Source organism: Leishmania panamensis, assembly GCF_000755165.1.
Source record: "Leishmania panamensis strain MHOM/PA/94/PSC-1 chromosome 2 sequence".
Taxonomy (NCBI): domain Eukaryota; phylum Euglenozoa; class Kinetoplastea; order Trypanosomatida; family Trypanosomatidae; genus Leishmania; species Leishmania panamensis.
The window spans coordinates 243108-263713 of record NC_025865.1 but is presented as its reverse complement, the minus strand read 5'-3'; the positions used below and the strand labels follow the sequence as shown (position 1 = coordinate 263713).

The following is a 20606-nucleotide window of genomic DNA, read 5'->3' as shown; positions in this document are numbered from 1 at the left end:
GGAGGGGAAAAGAAGAGAAGTGCGAGAGGGCCAGTTGTCCGCATTCATACTGTCCATGAGGCACACCCCGGCTACAGTAGGCGTCCGTATGCGCCAGAGAACTAAAGAAATGAGTCGACACTTTTTACGCTGCTGATGCATCGAAACTCACGTGCGTGGATACGATACACAACGGCTGCAACGGAGTGAGTGCGTGCCACGGCGTGATGATAAGGGGGGGGGGAGGGGGCAAGGACAGAGAAGTAGATCGCGCCGGTGCATATCACTCTGCCCTATCAACAGCCATACTGCCATGACCGCCGCGTCAACACGCCCTCCTGAGCCCCACCACCACCACCACCACCACCCGTGATCGCCCTCATCGTCCGATGTCTCTGTAAGCACACAAAAGTAACGAAAGGTTAAAGCCAAAGATGCTCGAGTCCAATCAGAACAGTGCAGAGGTGGCGAGACAGAGAGGCACCCGCCCACATGGCGGCTTATCGTGTTCCTCCACCCGCTGTGAGGACACTTCTCTGCTGCGCTGCGCCACGTGCAACGTCCAACCACCTCACCCACCAACCGCCACCGTCGCATCAACGCGAGACAGCGGCAGTGGGTGGGTGAGGGAGGAGAAAGTGAAGGCAGCTGAGTGCGACAGCCGCCTTTCCTCCATGTCTCTCGCCAACGCTCTATTAGCTGGCGAACAAGCCGCCACAGCAACGTCACCCGTCCGTCAGAAGTGGCAAGCCCGAGGGAATCGGCTCAAGAAGGGGAGAGGTGCGAGGAGTGAGGAGATGATGAGACCTAAACGTCCCCCCGCCGCGTCTCCTCGTGGCTGACATCGGCACGCTTCGATCGGCGCGCTGCATGCGTGGCCCATCATGGATGAACCCACAAAGATGCCTGAGCTGCGTCCTCTCTAACCGCCTTAGCCCTTTCCTCTTCTTGCGGCAAAAGGGGCACACGCCACTCCATCAGCAGCACCGCAGCACACGGAGCTGCGCTCCTCGGAGTGAAGGAATGGCGAGACGCGAGGCGAGAAGCGCTCAGCCCCTTGCACGCATCGGCTTGCGTGCAAGGGGACGTCTTCAGTGTTTCGCGGAGACGTTCATCAGCTTGAAGAAGCACTCGGTCATGGTGTAGGCGAAGATTAACTTCGGCGCGGAGGCGATGACCTTCGGCGTGAGGCCCTTGAAGAAGGACGAGACGCCCTCCTCCTTCAGCATCGCCGCCGCCGTTGCAACGGCGTTGCAGCGCTCCGCCACTGTCTGTCGTTGCACGCGAGTTTTAACAACGTCCATCGGGTTAGAGACAGCGATGGAGAGGCACGCGCCGACGGTGGAGGCGCACATGTTTTGAAAGACAGTCGCATGGTGGTAGTCGCTGAGGCCGAAAATGTAGCCCTTCATGAAGGCCGCGCCACCAAACAGGCAGAAGGAGCCGGGGGCGTTGCGGCACATCGTCACGACGGTGCCCGAGTACATCCCACGGACGCCCTCCTGGCGCAACAGCGGCAGCAGCCCGTTCTGCATGGCGGCCTCGTTTGTCTGGCTCAACACCTTCAGCCGATCCAGCGGCAGCAGGATGACCTCCCCAAGGCCAATGAGGCAGCCGGCTGTCGCGTCTTCCATAACCCGGTGCGCCTTTCCAAAGTACCGCTTGAACCCGTCGTGGTAATTGGAGCTGAGGAAGTCGCGCACGAGCGGCTGCCCAGCGAACTTGTACACGCGCTGAAACACCTTGTACACGACGGCGTACAGGGAGCCTGGGTAGAGGTACGCCACCTTTCGCGCGAATCCAGCGCTGGCGTGCTTCTTAAAGACGATTTCGTTGAGGTTGGCGAGCGTGTCCGGCACAGAGCCGCGCATGATGGACCCTTTGTTCGCCATCAGCCGCTTCGCCGTCGTGTCGAACGGGTGGAAAAAGGCAATCTCGAGAACCCCTGCCGCCGTGGCGGCACCGGCATGACTGCGCGCAAACCGGTCAGCGAAACTGCGCTCCGACAGGGGGGTCGCTGTCTTGGCGGACATCGCGGAGACAGTTAGGTCGCTGGGAGAGCAACAACACGAAGCAATGGGCAGCGTCGTGAAGACAACAGCGAGAAAGGGCCGCAGGGCAAGTATTGGTGCGCGCGTGCGGCTGCAGCGGTGGCGATACTAGGTTGCTCAGGTAGAAGGATCGGGCGGATTTGGGCCCTGCGTAGGCGCGTGAAGAAATGAGCGTGGGAGGGAGGGGGGCAGCAGAACAGTGGAGAGAGCAAAATTGAAGTGAAAGGGGGAAAAGTTGCTCTCGTAACACGGGGGGGGGGGGGCGGCAGGATTGCGTGTGTGGACAGACAGAGAGTCGTGCGTAGCAGCCAAGGGGTGAGAGGGGGAGGTCACTTTGGACGCCCGATCAAGACACCTGCAGAATACACGGCACACCTGTGCGTCGTTGCATGTCCTCGCGTGCCACTCTCTCCCCTCCTCCTCTCGTTGTGTGAGGCGCAACAAACCCGGGCGAAGAGCCGCCGCTGCTGGCGCACGCGCACTTCAGGCCGCCATAGACTTTAGTCTGGGTAGACATCCGTGAGTCTACCGCACCGTCGCGGTGGCAGAGCTCGCTTGCGAGGCCGCGATGGGTCTGAGCGCTTTAGCAGAGAATGAGACTAGACAAGGGCCCTCAAGAAGCGTGGCCCATCACACCACTGCCCCTTGACGGCCTTGTCCCTCTGCCTTTCCTCTACTCTGCCCCCTCAGTGAGCGGAGGCCGACGCGCCATCGCGTCAGTGGTCGCTTCTCCCCCTTCGTAGACTTTTGTCTTTTCGCCTCTTTAACGGAAACAGGCGTTAGTCGAGCACACAGAGAGAGAGAGAGAGAGAGAGAGAGACAGACACCGGTGTGTGCAGTTAGTTCATTTGCCTACGAGTGCGTCTACGTTCAGCCTCAGCAGACGCTTTCATTCCTCGCCCGCGTCAGCGGATGAAGAAGTGGTGGGCACAGCGCTTAAGCCCTTGCGTGACTTGGACTTGGCGCGTACCTTCAGGGACTCCACCATGTTCATTGAGTGCTGCTGCTGCTGCAGCTGGCTCATTACGTTGTGGTACCGCTTCTCGCGCAACGCTTCGTCCACGGCGTGCCGCTTCTCCTGCGCCCGCCGCTGCACGGTTGCCTCGGCCGTCAGATGGCGTATCAGCCGCTTCTTGTCCTCGCGGATGTCGCGCTTTATCAGGCGGACTTCGTTCTTCACTGCATTCCCCTCGCGCTCCGCCAGAAGCGGGTCGAACTGGCGCAGGGGCCGCGGCCGGAACGTGCGCATGGCAAGCGGCGTGCGATGCGCCTCGACGTGCCTCGCCACATCCCTCATCTTCACTGCGAGGGCCTCGTGGGCGAGGCGTACCGCCGTAGACGGCGTCCACACCGACGCCGCTGACGACAACGGCGGCGGCCGCAGCAGCAGCGCATCCAGTGCCAAAAAGGGCCTAACGCACATGGCAGGGAGGGCGGGGGTGCTGCGGTGCAGGTCGCACACCTCCTCCAGCAGCCGGTACGCGCACAGCAGGAGGCGCTCCGGGGAGTGGGCAGTGTCAAACAGCCCCACCTGGTACGGTGGCCGTTGCGCGGTGGCATCATCGCTCTCTGGCGGCGTGGCCAAGGACGCAGAGGAGACCAGCAGGGCCTGCTCAGTGCGCTCCAGCAGGGGCATCGGCAGCACTGTGCCCTGGTAGCGCGCTGGCTCGAGTGCCACACGTGGTAGCTGGAGCGCTAGCACGTTGAGTGCTGCCACCACTACCTCCGCGCAGAACCTCCCACACCCCGCCTTGAGGCAGTGCAGGAGCAGGGTGGCGAGGACCAGGTAGCTGTGCACTGCGTCGAGCGAGTCCAGCCGCATCTGCATGAGGGCTGAGCATAAAAACAGGAGAAATGGCGTCATCACCGCGTGGCGGTAGTCGGACGCCGGAAAAATCTTTGAGATGGCGTAGAGGTACACGAGGAGGGACTGGCGCATGCCGCCTCGACGGGGGCCTCGCAGAAAACTGCGCTCCGCCTCGACGAGGACGAGCCGAAACGCCTTTGTCACCTCCACAACGTGACGCGCCGCGTAGTGATGTAGCCGCCCCAACAGCGCGTGCAGCCGCTGCGGCCGCGACGTCACGTCCCCGGCGGCAGCGGCCGACACCCGCCCCAGCTGCTCGAAAAGCCGATCGAGCGTGGCAGAGCCGCCAACGCGCTCCACGGCAGCGTCCTCCTCTTCCCCATCCAACTCAGACTCCTCCACCGCCGCCGCCGCCTTGCCGCCGTCGCTGCTGACGTCGCTGTCGCCCTCGAAAGAGGACGGGAGATCCACGTTGTCGTCCTCTGCGTTGTCGTCCATGTGAAAGGCAACAGCGCCGCCCTGTGCCACCCACTCCCCTCGTGTCAGCTGCGTCTGATCAAGCTCCTGTAGGTGCAGTGAAGGTACCTGCTGCCGATCCTCCATCAGCAGCGCTTGTTGAGTTAACTTGGCGGCCTCCTCCTCCTCCGTCAGCGTGCGATCGACAGCGTGTGCACGGCGCGGGTCCATCTGAAAGGAGTGCATCATCAAGTCGAAGTCATCGCAGCTCGCCAGACGACCACCGCCGCCAGCGCGCGCCTCAGCGGCACCAGCAGCCGCCGCCACCGCTTCGTCCTTGTCCTCCTCCGACGAGCGCACGGCACCGGTGCGGATACGCGCCAGCAATGCGCGATCCGACGCATCGAGAAACGATTCCGACGCATCTCGCGCCGTGACGCTCTCTCGGGCCGTCGGATCAGCGGCCGATCGAGACGCGGTGCTTCGGGCAACCTCCGCCAGCGTCCGGACCTCGAAGGCACCGGAGGACTTGAGTGTGAGACACTTCGCCTGGTGGTCGCGCCGGTACGAGTCGAGCAGGGCACGAACCTCTGGCGTGCCGGACTGAGCGAACGCCTCGCGCTCCTCCTCGCGTTTGTTGCGCCTCGGCAGGAGGTGGAGAACGCCGCTGAGCGCAGCGTCGAGCTGAGCAGTGGCCGTGTCCCGCTCCGCACGCTCGCGCTGTAGTTGCGCACGCTGGCCTTTGCTGTTCGAGATCATCTCCCGAAAGCGCTCCGCTCGCGTCACCTTGGCTGGCGGGGCCGCAGAGTTGTCATCATCAGCAGCGAAGCTTGCCACACCACTCCCCTCGTCCTTCCGCGCCCGCCGCACGCCCATCAGCGAGGATGGAGATGGCGCCGCTTCTGAGTCGACGCTAGTGGTCAAGTTGAAGCGGTCGATGCGACGGGTGGTGCGCGTGGAGCGCACCTGCATCTTTTCGAGCCCCATGACTGCACTGCGGGTGGTGGTAGGGAAACTCCCACTTGCAGGGGGACTTTGACCACGCGCGAAGGGGTTGGGAATGTCGCTCACCTCCTCCTCAGGTGCAGCGTAGCCACCGGCGCTCCGGCCGCGGTTGCCTCGCGACAGGAGGCCATCTCCAACAGTACGACTTGTGCTCCACCCTGCGTCCAGCTGCTGCTGCGTTCGCACTTGCTCCTCCTCGCGCTGGCGCTCAAACTGGCTCTGCCTAAGCGTAAACCTGTTCGCCGACGACCTGGCGCGTGCGTTGGACTGCTGCTGCTGATGGCGCTTCATCAGCTTTGTGTTGTTGCTCGCACGAGAGCCGGCCATTCTTAGCGCAGGAAACGGTGCAGGAATGGGCAACGAAAGATGAAGAGCTGACGGGTGGGGGTGGGGGGAGGGGGAAGGAGACTGCCTCGAGTGGATACCTCCGGAAAAGAGAAAACACAACGGCAACTTGCGCCTGGGCTGTTGTGTCTGCGTGGTGCAGCAGCCTTGACGCCGGATGTGAGTCACCGGTGAATAGTCGAGTGGGTGGGTGACTGAGCGGGTGAGTTGTATAGCTCCACCAGCTGATGGTGTACTCTCGTAGAGAGGAGAGGAGGACAGTGAAGAGAAGGGGAACAAAGCTGAGCAAAGTCGTTCGGGAAAAGCAGTTGATGCGCGCGCGCGAGAGAGAGAGCGCGTCGGTGGCTGTGGAGGGGATGAAAAACGAGTCGGTGCCACCGCTCCCCGCCCTGCCATTTCCCATTTTGGTCGGCACCGTTTCACCAGGACGTCTTTTCGCGTCAACACACAACGCGCGCAGCCAAAAACCCCTGCAGAGATGGACAGGCAGGCGCACCGCACTCGATTCGGGGAGGGGACTCGCTCAGAGTGAACAACAGAGAGAGGAGCAGGAACGAAGTGAAAGCACACTGCCGGGGCGATGCAGAGAAGTGCGCGCCAGCTTATCCCCTCCTCGTCCTCGATCACCCACTGCACTCACGCACACACGCTGAGAGCAACTGGCACGCACAACAGCGGGAGATAAGCCGTCGGTATACCTCAGCATCGGCACTCGACCGCGCCTGTGTGCACTCCTAACCTGCGCAAGCGCACGAGCGTGGACCCCACAACGCCCTCTGTGCCCCCTCCCCCTACGGCACCGGTGTGAATTTGCGTGGGTGCCAGAACGATGGCCGGTGTACGTGTATTTCAGCTCGGCAGGAGCGGTTGTCCCTTTCCCTTCTTTCCCTAAGCTACCTCGCCTTCTTGGCTGTACTTCATCACCATCGACTCCGCACAAACCTTAAGGTGCTTAACGTGCGGCCCACAGGCCAACAAGTCCGCACGTACCACTGCCTTCTCCCCTCCACCGCTTACGCCGTTGTGCGATGCGGCAGCTGTTCCCGGCGGGGCCCCGCCACCCTCCGCGGCAAGAGAGGCAGCCCTAGCTTGGTTGCGCTCCGCGTAGCACCGTATCACAGCCATCACCTCCGCCTCACACTTGAAGTCATGCGAGGGCGCCAGGTACCGATATCGTGTACTCTCCAACCCCTGCAGCAGCTCGTGGATACGCATCTCCGAGCGCAGCAGCTTCGCCCGCTCGTCGCGCACAGCGGGGGTAAGGGCCTCCGCCTCCTCGTCCGTCAACGCGCGTATGTCCACCGCAGGCAGCCCCTTCTTCCGCTTCGGCGGCGCCGCCTTGGGCGCCACGGTGTCCGGCGGCGGTGGTGCTACTACGTCCGCCTCCGTCTGGGTGCTACCAGTTCTCTGGGGCCGCGACGTGGTCCCTGGCGCACTTGCACCCTCTTCCTGCGTCGACTCTCTCCTCACAGCAATCGGTGACACCTGCGCGCCGCTACTCCACCACGTCCACGGCTTGTGCCATATAAAGGGATGCGCAGCCGCGTCATCCTGCGGGCGGTTGATGACGAGGAGCTCGCGCATGCGATTCGCACGGTACGCGAGCATCGGGGCCGAGTCCTTCATGCCGAAGACCTTCTCCTCGGAGGCAGCACCCATGTTGACCAGCAGCGTGCCCAGTGCCGTCAAGCGCTTCAGATCCTCGACGGATGCAGCCGTGCTCGCAGGTGGGAGCGGGCTGTCCGTGGTTGTGGCGCTGGGCTCAGCGTTGCTGTCCTTTCCAGACAGGGACGGCGTCTCCATCGGTGGGCTTGCGGTAGCGGTGTCCGCCCGTATCCCCCCCCATGAGCTGTGGTGACCACGCTGTTCTGCGCAGCGTGTCTGTGGACGTGCTATGGTGAGGAGGGGTGTGTGAAGATGGAGTGCGTCGTCCCTCGTGACGCGCGGATTGCCCTGGCCCGCACGACGATCGGCAGGGAAATAGAAGGGAGAGAGAGAGAGGGAAGGTGGGCGATGGACGATGGTGGAGGGGGGAGGGGAGGGACGGTATCGCTGAAGCTCTCACAGCCGGGGCAGCATTCCATTCGCTTCTTGCTTGAGACGATGTTGCATTGACTCGGAGTCCAGCGCGGAGACACGGAAAGAGAAGCGCGGTTATGTGAGGGTCCTGCAGCACCCATCGTCACCACAGTTGCCCATGCCTGGCTATCCAGCCAGCCAGCGAGAGGGGAAAAGACTCATGTGCATCTGTGCTGGTAACAGGAGAGGACGCCATCAATAGAGGCGGATTGAGGATTCAGCAAGGGACGGCGAAGATAGGCCGTGCGTAGGCTCTGAGAAGAGAGAGAGAGAGGCACAGACGCGCTCGTCCTTCCACAGGCAGACGTAACACACACGCGCCAACACTACTGCACGAACAGGCAGTGGCCCAAGGGGTCGAGTGCGCGCAGTTCCTCCCTCGTGGACATCACACCGGAGTGGCGAAGTCTTAGCTCCGTCAAAGAGTGCGGAGAGCAGTGAGCCAAGGACTCTCCCTTCCCACGGCTGCCAACGCCAGAGAACGAGTTGGCCGGTGCCGCGAAGAGGGGTGCAACGTCGGTGACACGGCGGCAATGACTAATGTCCAGCAACGAGAGCGAGCAGCGATGGTGCTGCCACCACTGGGCCGCCCCCCCCTCCCCCTCCTCCGACGCCGCCACCGCCAGCTGCGCAGACGCCCCACAAGAAGAGAAGGCCGCAACACTGGCATTGTCAATTGGGGCTCCGCACACATCCAGGCGGCGCAGGGACGGCACAACCGCGCAGCACCGCACGTCAGTGAGGTAGGGGCACCACGCCAGCGTGAGCATCGTGAGCGTGAATGGTCGGCGGCGCCGACGAGTCGGCTCCACAGTCGCATTATCCGCAGTGCCGCCGCCCATAGCGAACGATGCACCAGGCACTGTTCTTCTCCGCTGTGACGCAATCGCCCTCGGGCGCACGCCGTTGGCATCCATCTCAAGCTGCACCAGCGGACCGTCGGCAGCCCCGTCACTGCAGGCCTCCAACAGCGCGTTTACAAAGGCCAGGAGTGAGGCGCTGTCGACGCCCGTCCCAGCGACATCGAGTGACGAGAGGTGGGGAAAAAAAGCGAAGGGGGTAATGCAGCGCACCTCCACACAGTAGGAGAGAGACACATGCGTAAGGGTATCCACAGCGCCGACGAAGAAATCGAACTCGAGAGTGCGCAGTGGCCCCACAGCGGGGAGGGCAGCGCGGCCAGCGGAAATCATACCGGAGGTGGCGCTCGCGTCTCGCGGCGCCGCCGCTCCTCTTTCGATATCCATTCGCCAAGTACGGAGAAGCGCTGCCTCGTCTGGCAGCGGTACTGAAGCCCAGGACACGCGGTCATTGACAACAACCTCGGCTGAGTGGGCACTCAGCCACGACTGAGTGCGCAGGAGGACCGTCGCATGGACAAAAAAGCCCACGAACCCCCGGTCAAACACCGCTGTTCGGCTCACGTTGAGCCTACGCAGCCGCGGAAGGTGCGCGACGCAGCCGATGTGCAGCAGCGACATGCATCCGCAGAGGCTCAGTTCCTCGACCTGCGAGAGGGCGAGGGGGGCGGGAAAGGCGGTGCAGGCTTGCAGCGACGTCTCGGCCTCGCCAACGCGCGGATGCCGCTCGGCCAACAGCTCCTCCACGGCAGTCGGGTATACAAAGCGTAGCAGTGCCGCGTCATTCAGCGGTGTGTGGCTCATATCCACGCATCGCAGTGTCGTTACGTAGGCGAGGGGACGGATGTCCCACAGCCGCGTGCAGTGGCTCAGAGAGAGAAAGTCGAGCGTGCGGCTGTGCTGGAGCCCGTCCACGTGCTCGACACCAGAATGGTCGGCCGCCAGTCGGGTGAGCTGCGGCAGGACGCCAAGAGGGCCGAGGTGATGCATGCGAGCGCAGCCTACAAGGCTGAGCTCCCTCAGTGATGAGGCAACCGGCAGGCACCGTCCTGTGATGCGGCCGGTCTCCTCCTCTGCCGTTGGGAGCCCGGCCAAGGCACGCAGCGCGTCATCGCCGACATCGGTGTGGTCAAGTAGGAGCACCACCAGCGAGGCGGCTTGCCCGCTCAAGTCATAGAGATGCCGCGCGAGGTAGCCGACGCTGGCCCCGCGAATCGTGGCGGCCTGGGACAGGTTCAGTCGAGCCAGAGGGGCCACAAAGCGCTCGTTGTCCTCCGCATCCCCTTCCGCAGTGGGGGCAGAGGGCGGCATGAGTGCTCGATCCTGCTGTAGCTGACGGACGCCGTCCGCCTCCACACAGCGCAGCCGGGGGAGTCGCCAGAGAGGGTGCAAATTCGTCACGTGGCCACAGTGCGTCAGCACCACCTCCTGCAGCATGTGGCACCCTGCAAGGTCCGAGAGCTCGCGCAAGCCGCTGGCACGCAGGTCCAGGCGACGCAACCGTGGGAGTGCAGCGAGGGCATCGACGCGAGTGAGGCTGTGGCAGGCAGTCAGTCGTACATCCTCCAGACAAGCGAGCGGAGACAACCTCGAGTGCGCTGCTGATTCGCTGTCTTTGCTCGGTGTCTTCCACGTGCCGTACACAAGAGCGCGCAGCTCATCCTCCGTGATGTTAGTGTTGGTCAGATCCACTATGCGCAGCGACACCCCGCAACGCCCCATCGAGACCAACGTGCGTGCAGTGAGGCCGGTGACGTCATGGAAGTGCAGCTCCTCAACGCAAGTACTGAGAACGCTTGTAGGGGCCAGCGATGGCGAGGACGCCTCCGCCAACACGCCACGGCCGTGGCTGAGGCACAGGAAGCGCAGTCCACATAACCGGCACAGGGCAGACGCGAGGCACCCCGTGTCGTCACCGCCGTCACGCACGGCCAGTGCATCACCTCCGACGTCCAAGTCTGGTTCGGCGTTCCGCAGGTACGGTGCATCAAGAGCGACGAGGGTATTGAAAAGCGCCGCGCCGCCAAGCTCGCCGCCCCTGACGCCCAGCAGCCGCTTCAGCGCGTCAACAGAGGACTCAATGTGGAGACCGCGCAAGGGCAGAGTGGGGGAGATGGCATCTTCCAACTTTACCGGTACACTACGCTGCGCGAGCTCTGCCCGCGACACGATGGTTGGCTGGACATACTTGGGCGACCACCCGCTGAGCGACACTCCGCAAAGAAATGTCTGCATGGCACGGTCGCCTCGAGCCAATCCAGCCACTGCCGCGTCGCGTCTATGCAGTGAGCGTAGAGAGGCAAGGGAGCGCCATCGGACGAGGAAGACGGCTGTACACCACGACGCAACCACCAACCACAAGGAGGGGGGAGGGCAACACACACACCTTCGATAACACTGGAAGCACCGCCACGCGACTCCCCTGGAAAGGCAACAGCGCTGGTGTTGGAGGCAGTGGTGATGGACCTGGTGGCAGAAGCGGGCAGCAATGGGGGGTGAGTGGGGGGAGGCAAGTGGGTGCGAGCTTGAGGGGCCGCTTGAGGGCTCGGATAGCCACCCATGCGTATGGCTGCTGTCACTGCTGCTGCTGTAGACACTGACGGCGGTGCCTGCTCTAGCAAAGCCTCCTCTTCCAGTGCTACCGCCTCCCAGTCGTCATGTTCTGCCTCCTCCACGTTAACGCGGTCTTGCTTCGCAGGTGTGTCGCTGCCGTCGTTGATGGTGGCGGCAATGCCAGCATCAATGGGGAGAGAGGTGGCATCGCTGGAGCCAAGGCTAGCATGCGGCACCGAGACTGCGAGTGCCGGCATCGGTCGTCGTCCTTGGCGTCTCGCCTTCTCCGTCTCGGCTGTGTGGAGGCAGGCCGCCGCTTTTCTTCGCAGCGCGCTGTGCGTCACTGATGCTGGCACGTAGCTGAACAGACCCCTCACCAGCCGTGCACGCCGGCTCCCTTGAGTAGTGTGAGAGGGGCAGTCGCACGGCAGCCACAGGGTGAGTAGCCGCACACGCCCTAGCCGCATCCCAATAGGCAAGCGGAACACGTGCTCTGTGTAGGTCTCCAGGGTGAACAACGGGGCCGTGGGGTCCACGACGGGAATGCCGCGCACGCTAGCGGCGTCGTAGAGCGGCGCCGGCTCCGTCGCGGCAGCCTGCCCGTGATAGGTTGCAAGCGGTGCCACCAGTGACCGCACTGCGCGAAGCGCTACCGTAGCGTTAGGTGAGCTCGAAAGTATCGAGGAGGATAATGTCAGAGGAGCGCTACCACTGAGGACGCCGGCACCGCCTGCCGAGGTGAAGTCCACGAGGGCGACTGGATTGCGGAGGCCACGCAGCCCAATGTGCACAAACGAGGCTGGCGGGGCTGCGGGGCCAGTGCTGCCGCGGCCGTGCGTGTCAGGCAGCGGCCTCACCACAGCCGACTCGTCCGCGGCCGGTGCGTGAAGGTCGCCGACAAACTCAGTACGCCACATCTCGCACCACAGCCGCACGTGCGGATGTGCAAAGGCGAGAGCGAGCGGGGGCCGCTCTACAAACCAGTCCTCCATCAGCAGAACATCCCGTACGAGTCGCAGTGCTGTCACGGTGCGGTGGTCGTTGGTGCCGCTTCTAGTCGTGCTGCTCGCAATGTTGGGGCACACACAAGAAGAGTTGTTGTCGACCTTGCCGCACTGATGCGACATGGTCGTGCAAAATGGCGTGGCCCTGCAAGAGCGCACGAGGTGGTGTGGTGGTGCTGCATGGATGTGAAGCGAAGGGTACGCAATATGGAAAGAGAGAGAGAGACAGAGGAAAAGGCAGATGCGAAGAGCCCTCGCGTGGCACGCCCCCCCCCCCTCCCTCTGCTGTGGAAGACCCCTTGGGCGTGGCTGTGGCGTTTGGGGCAATTGACCCTTGAGTCGGTGGATGCTGGCGCGTAGCGCGAAGTCACACGTCGATGCGCGCGCGTGAGTGAGCGAGTGCGCCGGCAGAGAATGAGGAGAACCAGAAGTTGTGAAAGGCACTGGTGTTCTCGCGTGGGTTGACAGCACCTTGTCTGCGATGGAGAGGGTGGAGGCGGAGGATGCCGCACTACCGCAAAGCGGTGCGTGTCCCCACCCCGCTCGCGCCCAGGGCAGCGGAGACCACAAAAGTGTGCCATAAAGCCGCGCAGCCAAGTGGCCAGACGCAACAGCGGTGCCCTCTCCGTGTGTGAGTGCAGCAGCGGTGGTGATGTGTGGTGGTGGCGTGTGGTGTGTGGTGGTGGCTCTCACACGAAGAGAACACCGCTGTGCGTCTGGGCCACCCGGTAAGAGGCGCACGGTCAGGGCGGGGCTAGCAATAAGGTAGTTACCGCGTGTGATGGAGATGCGGCGAAGACCATTGACAGCCAAAGTGGTGCACGCGCACCCGTGCAGTGGCGTTCGACGTGACCGGCACGACGGACGACAAAAGGCCCGGCTCAGAAAACAAACAGAAAAGAGGAGCTGGGCTAAACAAGGCGCAGGCTGCGCCAGCGGCGCTCGCAGGTGTGCCGCCTATCCCGCGCCCCGCCCCGCTGTGCAGGCGAGCCGCAACCGGGTGCAATGCGGCACGGAAGTCACAAGGAGAGGGGAGGCCAACGTCATGCGTGTGCCCCCCATCTCCCAAGCGAGCCTCACGCCGAGGGGGAGGGGACGCACGCATGACGAGAGGGAAAGACTCGATGAGAAGGAGACGGTCGCCCCTCGCGCGGAAGATTCGCTGAGGGGCAGCGAGAAGTCCGCGCAGGAGCGAAGGGCGACTCTGAAAAGAGAGAGGAGAAATATAAAGCAAAGGAACCCAGCAGAGGGGAATCGGACAGCCCCCATCGATGAAGGCAATACGCACCGCCTGCGTGCGCGCGCAATCGTAGAAACACCTGCGAGGTGCTGCTGGGCCATACAGAAGAGGGCAGGACGAGAGGCGCTAAGACCGGGGAAAGGGAGGAGGGCGGGGTCCGTCCCTCGGCGCTTGAGCGCAGCAACACGCACGTGAGGAGACCAACCCATGGGAACGAAAGCGAAGTACATCGAGATAGCGGCGAATACGCTGTCCAGTGCATCCCGCCCCACCTCCTCTCTCGCTGAGCGGGGAAAAGGAGGCTGATTGGGGAAACCGCGCCAAGACTCCCACACACACACACACTCTCTCTCTCTCGAGGCGGGGTCAACGCAGAGCGCCGTGGTAGGTAGAGAGACTGCGCACGACAAGTTTGCGCGTCGTCATCATCTCGACTGTCAGTGGGCCGCGGTGGTGAGTCTTCGAGGTGGAGATGGCGAAGTCGACGCCGCAGCCAAGCGGTACGCCGCTGGAGAGACGGGTGGAGGCGTTCACGAGGGCGACAGCTGTGTCAACCTGCCGGCAGTACGTGGCGCACACCTCTGGGTCGGTGGCGACGATGCAGTCGCTCTGCTTGGAGCCGAAGGACTCAATGAAGAAGAGTGCCTGAGCGAGCGTGTCCACCGTCTTGATGCAAAGCGTGCGTGCAGCGTCTCGCAGGCCATACTGGGCGAGACCCTGATACTCTTCCTCACTCGCCAGCTCCACCACGCAGTCCGGCACGCGCTCCTGGGCGGTGACATCGCCAAGGAGCACGGCGCCATCAGCGGCAAGGGCTAGCAGCAGCTCTGTGTAGCGTGGAAAGTCGCTGTGGACGATGACCGTTGTCACGGCGTTGGCGGCGCCTAACTTCTGGAACTTTGAGTTCAGTATCACCTCCAGCGCCACCTCGAAGGAGGCGCTCTGGTCCACGTAGATGCTGCTGAACTGCCCAGTCGCGCGTATTAGCGGGATGGTGGAGTGCTGAGAAGCAAACTGGTACAACTTTGGCGGTCCGCACACGACAGCGAGGTCGACGTAGCCGGACAGCTGCAGCCACTCGCTCGTGCTGCGGTGGGCCGCATCGTAGTTCTCCACGCACACCACCGCGCTCGGTGGCAGGCCAGCAGTCGCGAGTGCGCGCCGCACTGTTGACACAAGCGCCATATTCGTGTAGTAGAGCGACACCCCGCCATCCACGAGGACAGTGTTGCCGGCAAACAGCCCCATGGCAACTGCATCGATGCTGATGCGCGGGCGAAACCGTGAGAGGATGCCTACCATGCCCAGAGGCACAGAGAGCTCGTAGACCTCGAGCTGACCCGTTCGCCGCGTACACCGGCCACGATCCTCGTGTGGCCTTCTAGCCGATGGCGGCGGAGGTGAGTTGTGGCTAGGCGCCGCATCGGAGGAGTCTTCTCCGCGTAGTGGATCACCTGCCGATCTGTTCTCCCCCTCAGCGTAGTCGCGCAACCAGCAAGAGGGCGGCATGGCAATGGGGTCAGGCTGGCAGAGCAAGTACTCAATGGTGGTGTGCAGCTTGTCGAGGCGCAGAGGCGAGATGAGGAAGTGGTTGTCAGGGGTGATGAGAAGGTGCCCGCCGCCACCACCGGCCTCCGTGCGAGTCGCATGGCCCAAAGTGGCGGTCGATACCAGCTGCAGAGATGCTGACACCGCACCGGCGCCCCACTCCGAGTGTGAGGCAGGGATTGCGGTGCAAGAGGTGTTCGCTGCTTGCGACGCCGCTGCGGTCTCGCCAAGAGTAGAACCAGCACCTGTTGAACTAGCTGCTATGCGACCACCCGCAGCAGTGCTGCCCCCGCCGCGTTGGCCTTGGCTTCCAACCAGGGACGTGCTCACCACGTACTCGAGCGAACTCTGACGGCGTGGTGAGCTTGCGCCAGAGCCGCCAGCGGCATTGGCTCCGGGTGTGCTCACTGCAGCGCTCCCAGCGGCCACGGAGACAGCGGGTACGTCGCCTACGCGATGCCCCGGGTAACCGAGAAAGGGCGAGCACCCGGTACGGTCCCCGTGAAGCGAGGCGGATGACTGCGCACTCAGCGCTGCGCTCGTGCTGGGCAGCATGGGAGGTATCGTCACGGAGGGCGTGCCACGCTGCTGCTGCTGCTGCCCGAATAGGTCGCAGTCGCGCTGGTTTGCACGGATGATGTACTCGCGGTGGCGATGCAGCTCCTCGCTGAGTGCAGCCAGGAAAGAGCGCCGCTGCGCAAAAGACGAGGTCGCCATGACAGACCGCGACTCCGCGGCGGCCTGTATGTCGTGCAGGATGTTCTGCACCAACCAGCGGGGAGCAGAGAGGCGAAGCATCGCTCGACCTCAAAGAAAAACGCGCGCGCGAAGGGGAGAGGGGGGGGCGCAGGAGAGAGCGGCCAGCACAAACTTGAGGGACGGCAGAGCAAAACGCAGAGAGCACCGCCGACGTGTGTGGGTGGGGGCCCCGCTGCAATGGGGGTGCGCTTCCAGCGAGAGTCGACAAAATTTGGCAGCGGGCGCGGGGGAGGGGGGAAAGGAGATGAACGATCCGAGTGAAAATGGAGAATGCAAAGATGAGGTCAGCACAGCAGCAGCGGTGGCGCCCGGAACGCAGTGGTCGGTGCACGGAGTGCCGGCACGGGCGTCTTGCAAGCCACACCTCGACACACACACACACACACACACACTACAGCAAGAGAAGAGAAGGGTTGATGTAGTGCCGAGTGCGTCAGCGTCCCTTCATCGCACCACACCTCCTCTGCGCCGAGGAAGTGAGGCGCGGGTGGCTGGTGCGCCTGTGTGGTGACGGTCGCTTTAGCTGAGTTCTGCCTGTGGGTGCGGGGAGAGGCGAGGCGGCACGGCGTCGTGGCTTCTCAGGTCGCAAATGATCCCCTACGTAAGTGGTGAGGCATCGCACAGAGACAGAGAGACGTAAGAGAGGGAAGATAACGCGTGAGGGGGCCACGACGAGGGCAGTGCAGGCACGCGATGTTGGACAGGCCGAAGAGAGAAATAATAACGCATCTGCACGCACAAGGCATGTGAAGTAAAAGTCGGCACACCAGCTTGAGGAGGCAAAGGCGCTGCTGGTCTACTACCGGGGACACCCCAGTGTAGTCGCACCCCATTGGGGCCTGTGATGCCGGGCCCCGCCACGTCAAGGCACCGGCGAGGGCACACTCAGAACGTGAAGAGTGCGCTGTTCAGCAAGTCATCGCTGATTCCCTGTCCGCTTTTTCGCTCTTTTCCTAAAAAGCACCGCAGTGTTGGCACCCAACGCCTCACATACGCCCCCCCCCTACAGGAGGGACGAGTCACAACGCACGACATCACCCGCACAGAGACGTCCGGGGACGGCGGAGGCGGCGGGCTGAGAAAAGGCGCTTTTTCCACGTCGCCGCGTGCTGCGCGGTCTGCCGTCACACCCGCGGTTGCCCTGCCGCCACCGTCCACACATCGAGGCGCTTTTCGTAAAAGGAAACGGTGGCCACCACAGCAGCCGACCAGTCCGCTGCCGCCCCCGCCCCACGGAAGTCGGACCAACCAAGCGGCCGCAGCACTGCCGCATCGTACACCAGGCTCTTGTCTGTCAGCGTAGGTACGTGTGTGGCGCTAGGCGCCGCCTCTGAGTCGCTCTCCACAGCCTCACCGTAGAAGTACGCGAGGGGCACATCTGCATGCCCGAACACCTCCTCCGCAGAGGCTCGCACATCGTACGGCAGCAGTGCAGCTCCGCGCTGCATCAGCGGCACTACAAGAACGTTAGCGGTGTTGACCCATCCGCAGGAGAGGTTCTGCACAGCGCACGGTTGTTTCACCTCACTGTGGCGGTAATTGGCCCTTGCGCTGGCCAGAAGCAGCGACAGGTTCACGTTACCGTCGTCATCTGCCACAGTCGCGGCGCCGTCTGACACAGCAGCCCCGGAGTCCCATAGCGGGAGAAGGCAGCGGGAGGTGCGCCACACGCCTCCGCCAAGCCCGCCGCGCTGCGCCACGGGACGCCGCATGCTGCGCACGTCGATGAGGGAGATGGACTCCCCGTACGTGCCCACCAGCAGATACGGCGTAGCGTGGGCAGTTGATAAGCCGCCGCGAGTGTCCAGCACAGGCGTAATGGAAACCACGCCGGTGTCAAAGCGTGTGCGACTAACGGCGCGGCTGGGGTTGGTGCGTGTATCGTACAGTTTGCAGTAGCCATCGTCGCCACCAGATGCGAGCAACGCGTTTGCGCTGTCCCTGGCAGGCATGGGACACGCCTCTGCCTCCCCAGCAGTGTCATTGTCGCCGCCGCTTCCATTGGCCCAAGGAGAAGCTGGCGCAGCAGACCACCATCCGCCAGTGGGCAGTATCGCCGTGCACCACGCGTCGAACTCGTGCCCCTCCAGTTCCTGCGCCACGCGCCGCTCCGCGATCGCGTACAGAAATACAGCCCCGGTGTGGGCTGAGCACAAGAGGTGCGGCGTGGGACAGTGAAGCGCGGTGCAGCTGGTCAGCATCTCCGCGTGAAGGTCACGTAGCGGATCCACTACAGAGCTGAGCGTGATGGGGTCAAGGACTCGCACACTACCATCGGTGCACGCTAACATGATGCACGGCGGCTCGTGGGCGGCAGACAACGGGGCTACAGTGCGGAAGAATGACGAGGGCGTCGAGACAAGGCTGAAGACACCGGGAAGCGCCGACGTGCAACGCTGCACCTGAACGTCCGTCTCACCCACCACCTCCCCATCCCCGGCGACAACGCACTGATAGAAAGCACACTCGCCAACGTGCCTCAGGCCTGCAGCCTCGGACCCGTCACTGACCTCTGGTGCAGCGGGGAGCGCAGCCAACAGAGAGGAGGATGTCAGCTCGTACGAAGCAGCGAGGAAGCAGAGCGACGGTCTCCGGTCCGCAGCACAGTATGGAGAGGCAGAAGACTGCGCGGACAAGCCGTCGGACTCACTCTGGGGCAAGAGAGGGGCGGGTAGCAGACAGCTGCAGGTAAGGGGGGTGTCCACGGAGGCAACTCGCTTGAACTCAAACGCCGCAACACTGCTGCCACTGAATTGGGCTGGCATCGTCTCACGGGGCGCGTGGTCTCTCTCCTTCTGCGAGAGGGTGGAGGAGGAGGAGGAAGTGTGACGAGGTCGAGGTAGTCCACAGATGAGTATCGTCCCCGACGAAGTTCTCGTTTCCCCTCGCCCGCCCGCCCTCCCCTCACTGCAGCCCGCAGACGGTGGCCACACGACAAAGGCGGCGAAAAAAAGGGGGGAGGGGGGGAGGAGAAGTTCAGAGCCGGCGGCGACACCTCAACGAGCCGCGCACTGCACAAACATGTGAAAGACAGCGAAGAGGGCAGAGAGAGAGAGAGAGAGAGAGAGAGCGGAGTGAGGCACCGGCGACGCAATGCTGGCAGAGAGAGAGAGAGACGGGACAACTGCGCGGAACGGTTTACGCAGACACGGTGTTCGGTCCACGTGGATGTCGAGGACGCATCCACGTGAACCGAAAAGTGACCCATACCCGATGATGGCACCGCAGTGCAAGCGCGCACAAACGAAAGCACATGTTCAACGCAAGAAGAGATCACCCACAGCAGCCACAGGGGCGAGAGGGGGAGAAGGGCATTCAGTAATGTCGGCAGGTGTGCCACACACGCACAGTGGAAGCCTGTTTGTTCTAGTGGAATTCGGTCCTGCCGACAGAGCAACTGCACACGTATCCGGGGAAAAGGGGGGAGGAGGGGGTGCATTAATGCGCCCTCTCACTCTCGGTGTGCCCCGGCACTCTACGGCCCTCATCTCCTTGCTCTTGACTGAAGTGTCGCTTTGTCCGGCCTCTGCAGTTGTATGCGATGCGGGGATGAGCATGTGCTGCTGTCGTGCGGAAGTCCAGCCGGAGAGGTGGAAGAGGGCGGCGCCCAACGCACACATGAACACCCACAAGCGCACACCACACCTCAGCCCCGCACAAGGGGTAACACCACTGCACAGAGGGAGCGCGTCTATCTAATGAGTCTAAAGCACTCGACACACAGTGTGGGGAATACTCAGCTGCGCGTCGTCCACCGTTGCGCTGCGGCAGTGGGACGCCGGCCTCCCCTTCGTGCGCTCCAGTGCAAGTGTGTATCTACCATACAACGCACCACACTCGTCCCACGCCCCACCCCCACCCCTCCGCAACCTCGTATAGAGGGGTAACACCGCCACAAGAAGATCTATCACTGGTTGTTGGTGGTGTCTCCCAGAAACTCGCGCTTACGAGCCCCGGGCTTGGCTGGTGCCCCGTACGAGTAGGCGCGCATCTCCGGCAGCACTTGCAGCGAAGGCCGATCACCGCCATCGATTCCCTGCCGCCCTACGCCGCTCGCGGCAGAGTCAGACACCAACGACTGGGAGGCGCAGCGGCTCACCGGCGCTGAGGCAGCGGTAGGGGGGCGAGGGGCTGTAGCTGCTGCGTTGCCGCTTGTATGGCCACTGACTGGCATCTTCAAGCATGACCTGAGCGGCGCCGATCTGGTAGGCATCGCACCGCCCGTGTTGGCACGCACGAAGGCGTCTTCTTCAGCTGGCACGACAGACTTCGGTGACGCAGGCGTCGGCTGACGACTGCTGCGCACCACGAGGCGGGTCGCTTGAGCCGTCGCTCCACACCGCCCTGCCCTTTCGTCGCGCTGACGTTGCTCGACGTTCAACAGCTGCGCCTCTAGCTCGCGCAGCTCAGCCTCTTGCGCGCGGCGGGTCTGCGTTTGCTGCTGCTGGAGCTGGTGAAGCGTACGGCGCAGCGCATGCTCCTCCTCCGCCCAGATGACGCTCTCGCGCTGCAGGCGGGTCTCGAGGTCGTCCCGGCTCTGCAAATGCTCCTCGGCATCCTTGATTTCGCGCACGAGAAAGTGCAGGTTCTCGTAGGCGTCCAAGGTAGCCATGTACTCCCTCTCCGCGCAGTCCTTCTCCGTTAGCGTCTCCTCGCATTGTGCGCCGAGGTCCTTCGCCTGCGCCTCCACCCGCTCTAGCGACGTGAGGAGGTCGCACTTCTCGCTCGCCACGACGTCTTCGTACTTGTGAATGTCCGCCTTAAGCGACTTGCGCTGCTGCTTAACGGCGTTGATGTCCTCCTCCATGCGGCTGAGCTCCTCCTCCGCGTCCGAGACGCGCTTCGTCCACTGCAGGATCAGCTCCTCCGACATAGCGGCCCAAGTAGAGAGGAGAAAACACAACACAACAGAGCTAAAGC

At 63.2% G+C, this 20606-nt stretch overlaps 6 protein-coding genes and 1 pseudogene across 6 annotated transcripts; all 7 read right to left on the bottom strand.

Annotated features, from left to right (window-relative positions):
- Positions 1 to 1070: 1070 nt before the first annotated feature.
- Positions 1071 to 2012, bottom strand: LPMP_020550 (mitochondrial carrier protein, putative; the record flags this gene model as incomplete). Its single annotated transcript, XM_010699897.1, has 1 exon — positions 1071 to 2012. The coding sequence occupies one exon, from the start codon at positions 2010 to 2012 to the stop codon at positions 1071 to 1073; it is 942 nt and encodes a 313-aa protein (XP_010698199.1).
- Positions 2013 to 2919: 907 nt separating this feature from the next.
- On the bottom strand, positions 2920 to 5625 carry LPMP_020540 (hypothetical protein; the record flags this gene model as incomplete). The annotated part of the gene is made up of 1 exon (XM_010699896.1): positions 2920 to 5625. The coding sequence occupies one exon, from the start codon at positions 5623 to 5625 to the stop codon at positions 2920 to 2922; it is 2706 nt and encodes a 901-aa protein (XP_010698198.1).
- A 906-nt stretch (positions 5626 to 6531) lies between these two features.
- On the bottom strand, positions 6532 to 7446 carry LPMP_020530 (hypothetical protein; the record flags this gene model as incomplete). Its single annotated transcript, XM_010699895.1, has 1 exon — positions 6532 to 7446. One exon carries the CDS (start codon positions 7444 to 7446, stop codon positions 6532 to 6534), a length of 915 nt encoding a protein of 304 aa, XP_010698197.1.
- Positions 7447 to 8048: 602 nt separating this feature from the next.
- Positions 8049 to 12262, bottom strand: LPMP_020520 (annotated as a pseudogene).
- A 1483-nt stretch (positions 12263 to 13745) lies between these two features.
- LPMP_020510 (gamma-glutamyl phosphate reductase-like protein) lies at positions 13746 to 15725 on the bottom strand (the record flags this gene model as incomplete). Its single annotated transcript, XM_010699894.1, has 1 exon — positions 13746 to 15725. The coding sequence occupies one exon, from the start codon at positions 15723 to 15725 to the stop codon at positions 13746 to 13748; it is 1980 nt and encodes a 659-aa protein (XP_010698196.1).
- Positions 15726 to 16810: 1085 nt separating this feature from the next.
- On the bottom strand, positions 16811 to 18451 carry LPMP_020500 (hypothetical protein; the record flags this gene model as incomplete). Its single annotated transcript, XM_010699893.1, has 1 exon — positions 16811 to 18451. The coding sequence occupies one exon, from the start codon at positions 18449 to 18451 to the stop codon at positions 16811 to 16813; it is 1641 nt and encodes a 546-aa protein (XP_010698195.1).
- Positions 18452 to 19593: 1142 nt separating this feature from the next.
- Positions 19594 to 20559, bottom strand: LPMP_020490 (hypothetical protein; the record flags this gene model as incomplete). Its single annotated transcript, XM_010699892.1, has 1 exon — positions 19594 to 20559. The coding sequence occupies one exon, from the start codon at positions 20557 to 20559 to the stop codon at positions 19594 to 19596; it is 966 nt and encodes a 321-aa protein (XP_010698194.1).
- Between the last annotated feature and the right edge of the window lie 47 nt (positions 20560 to 20606).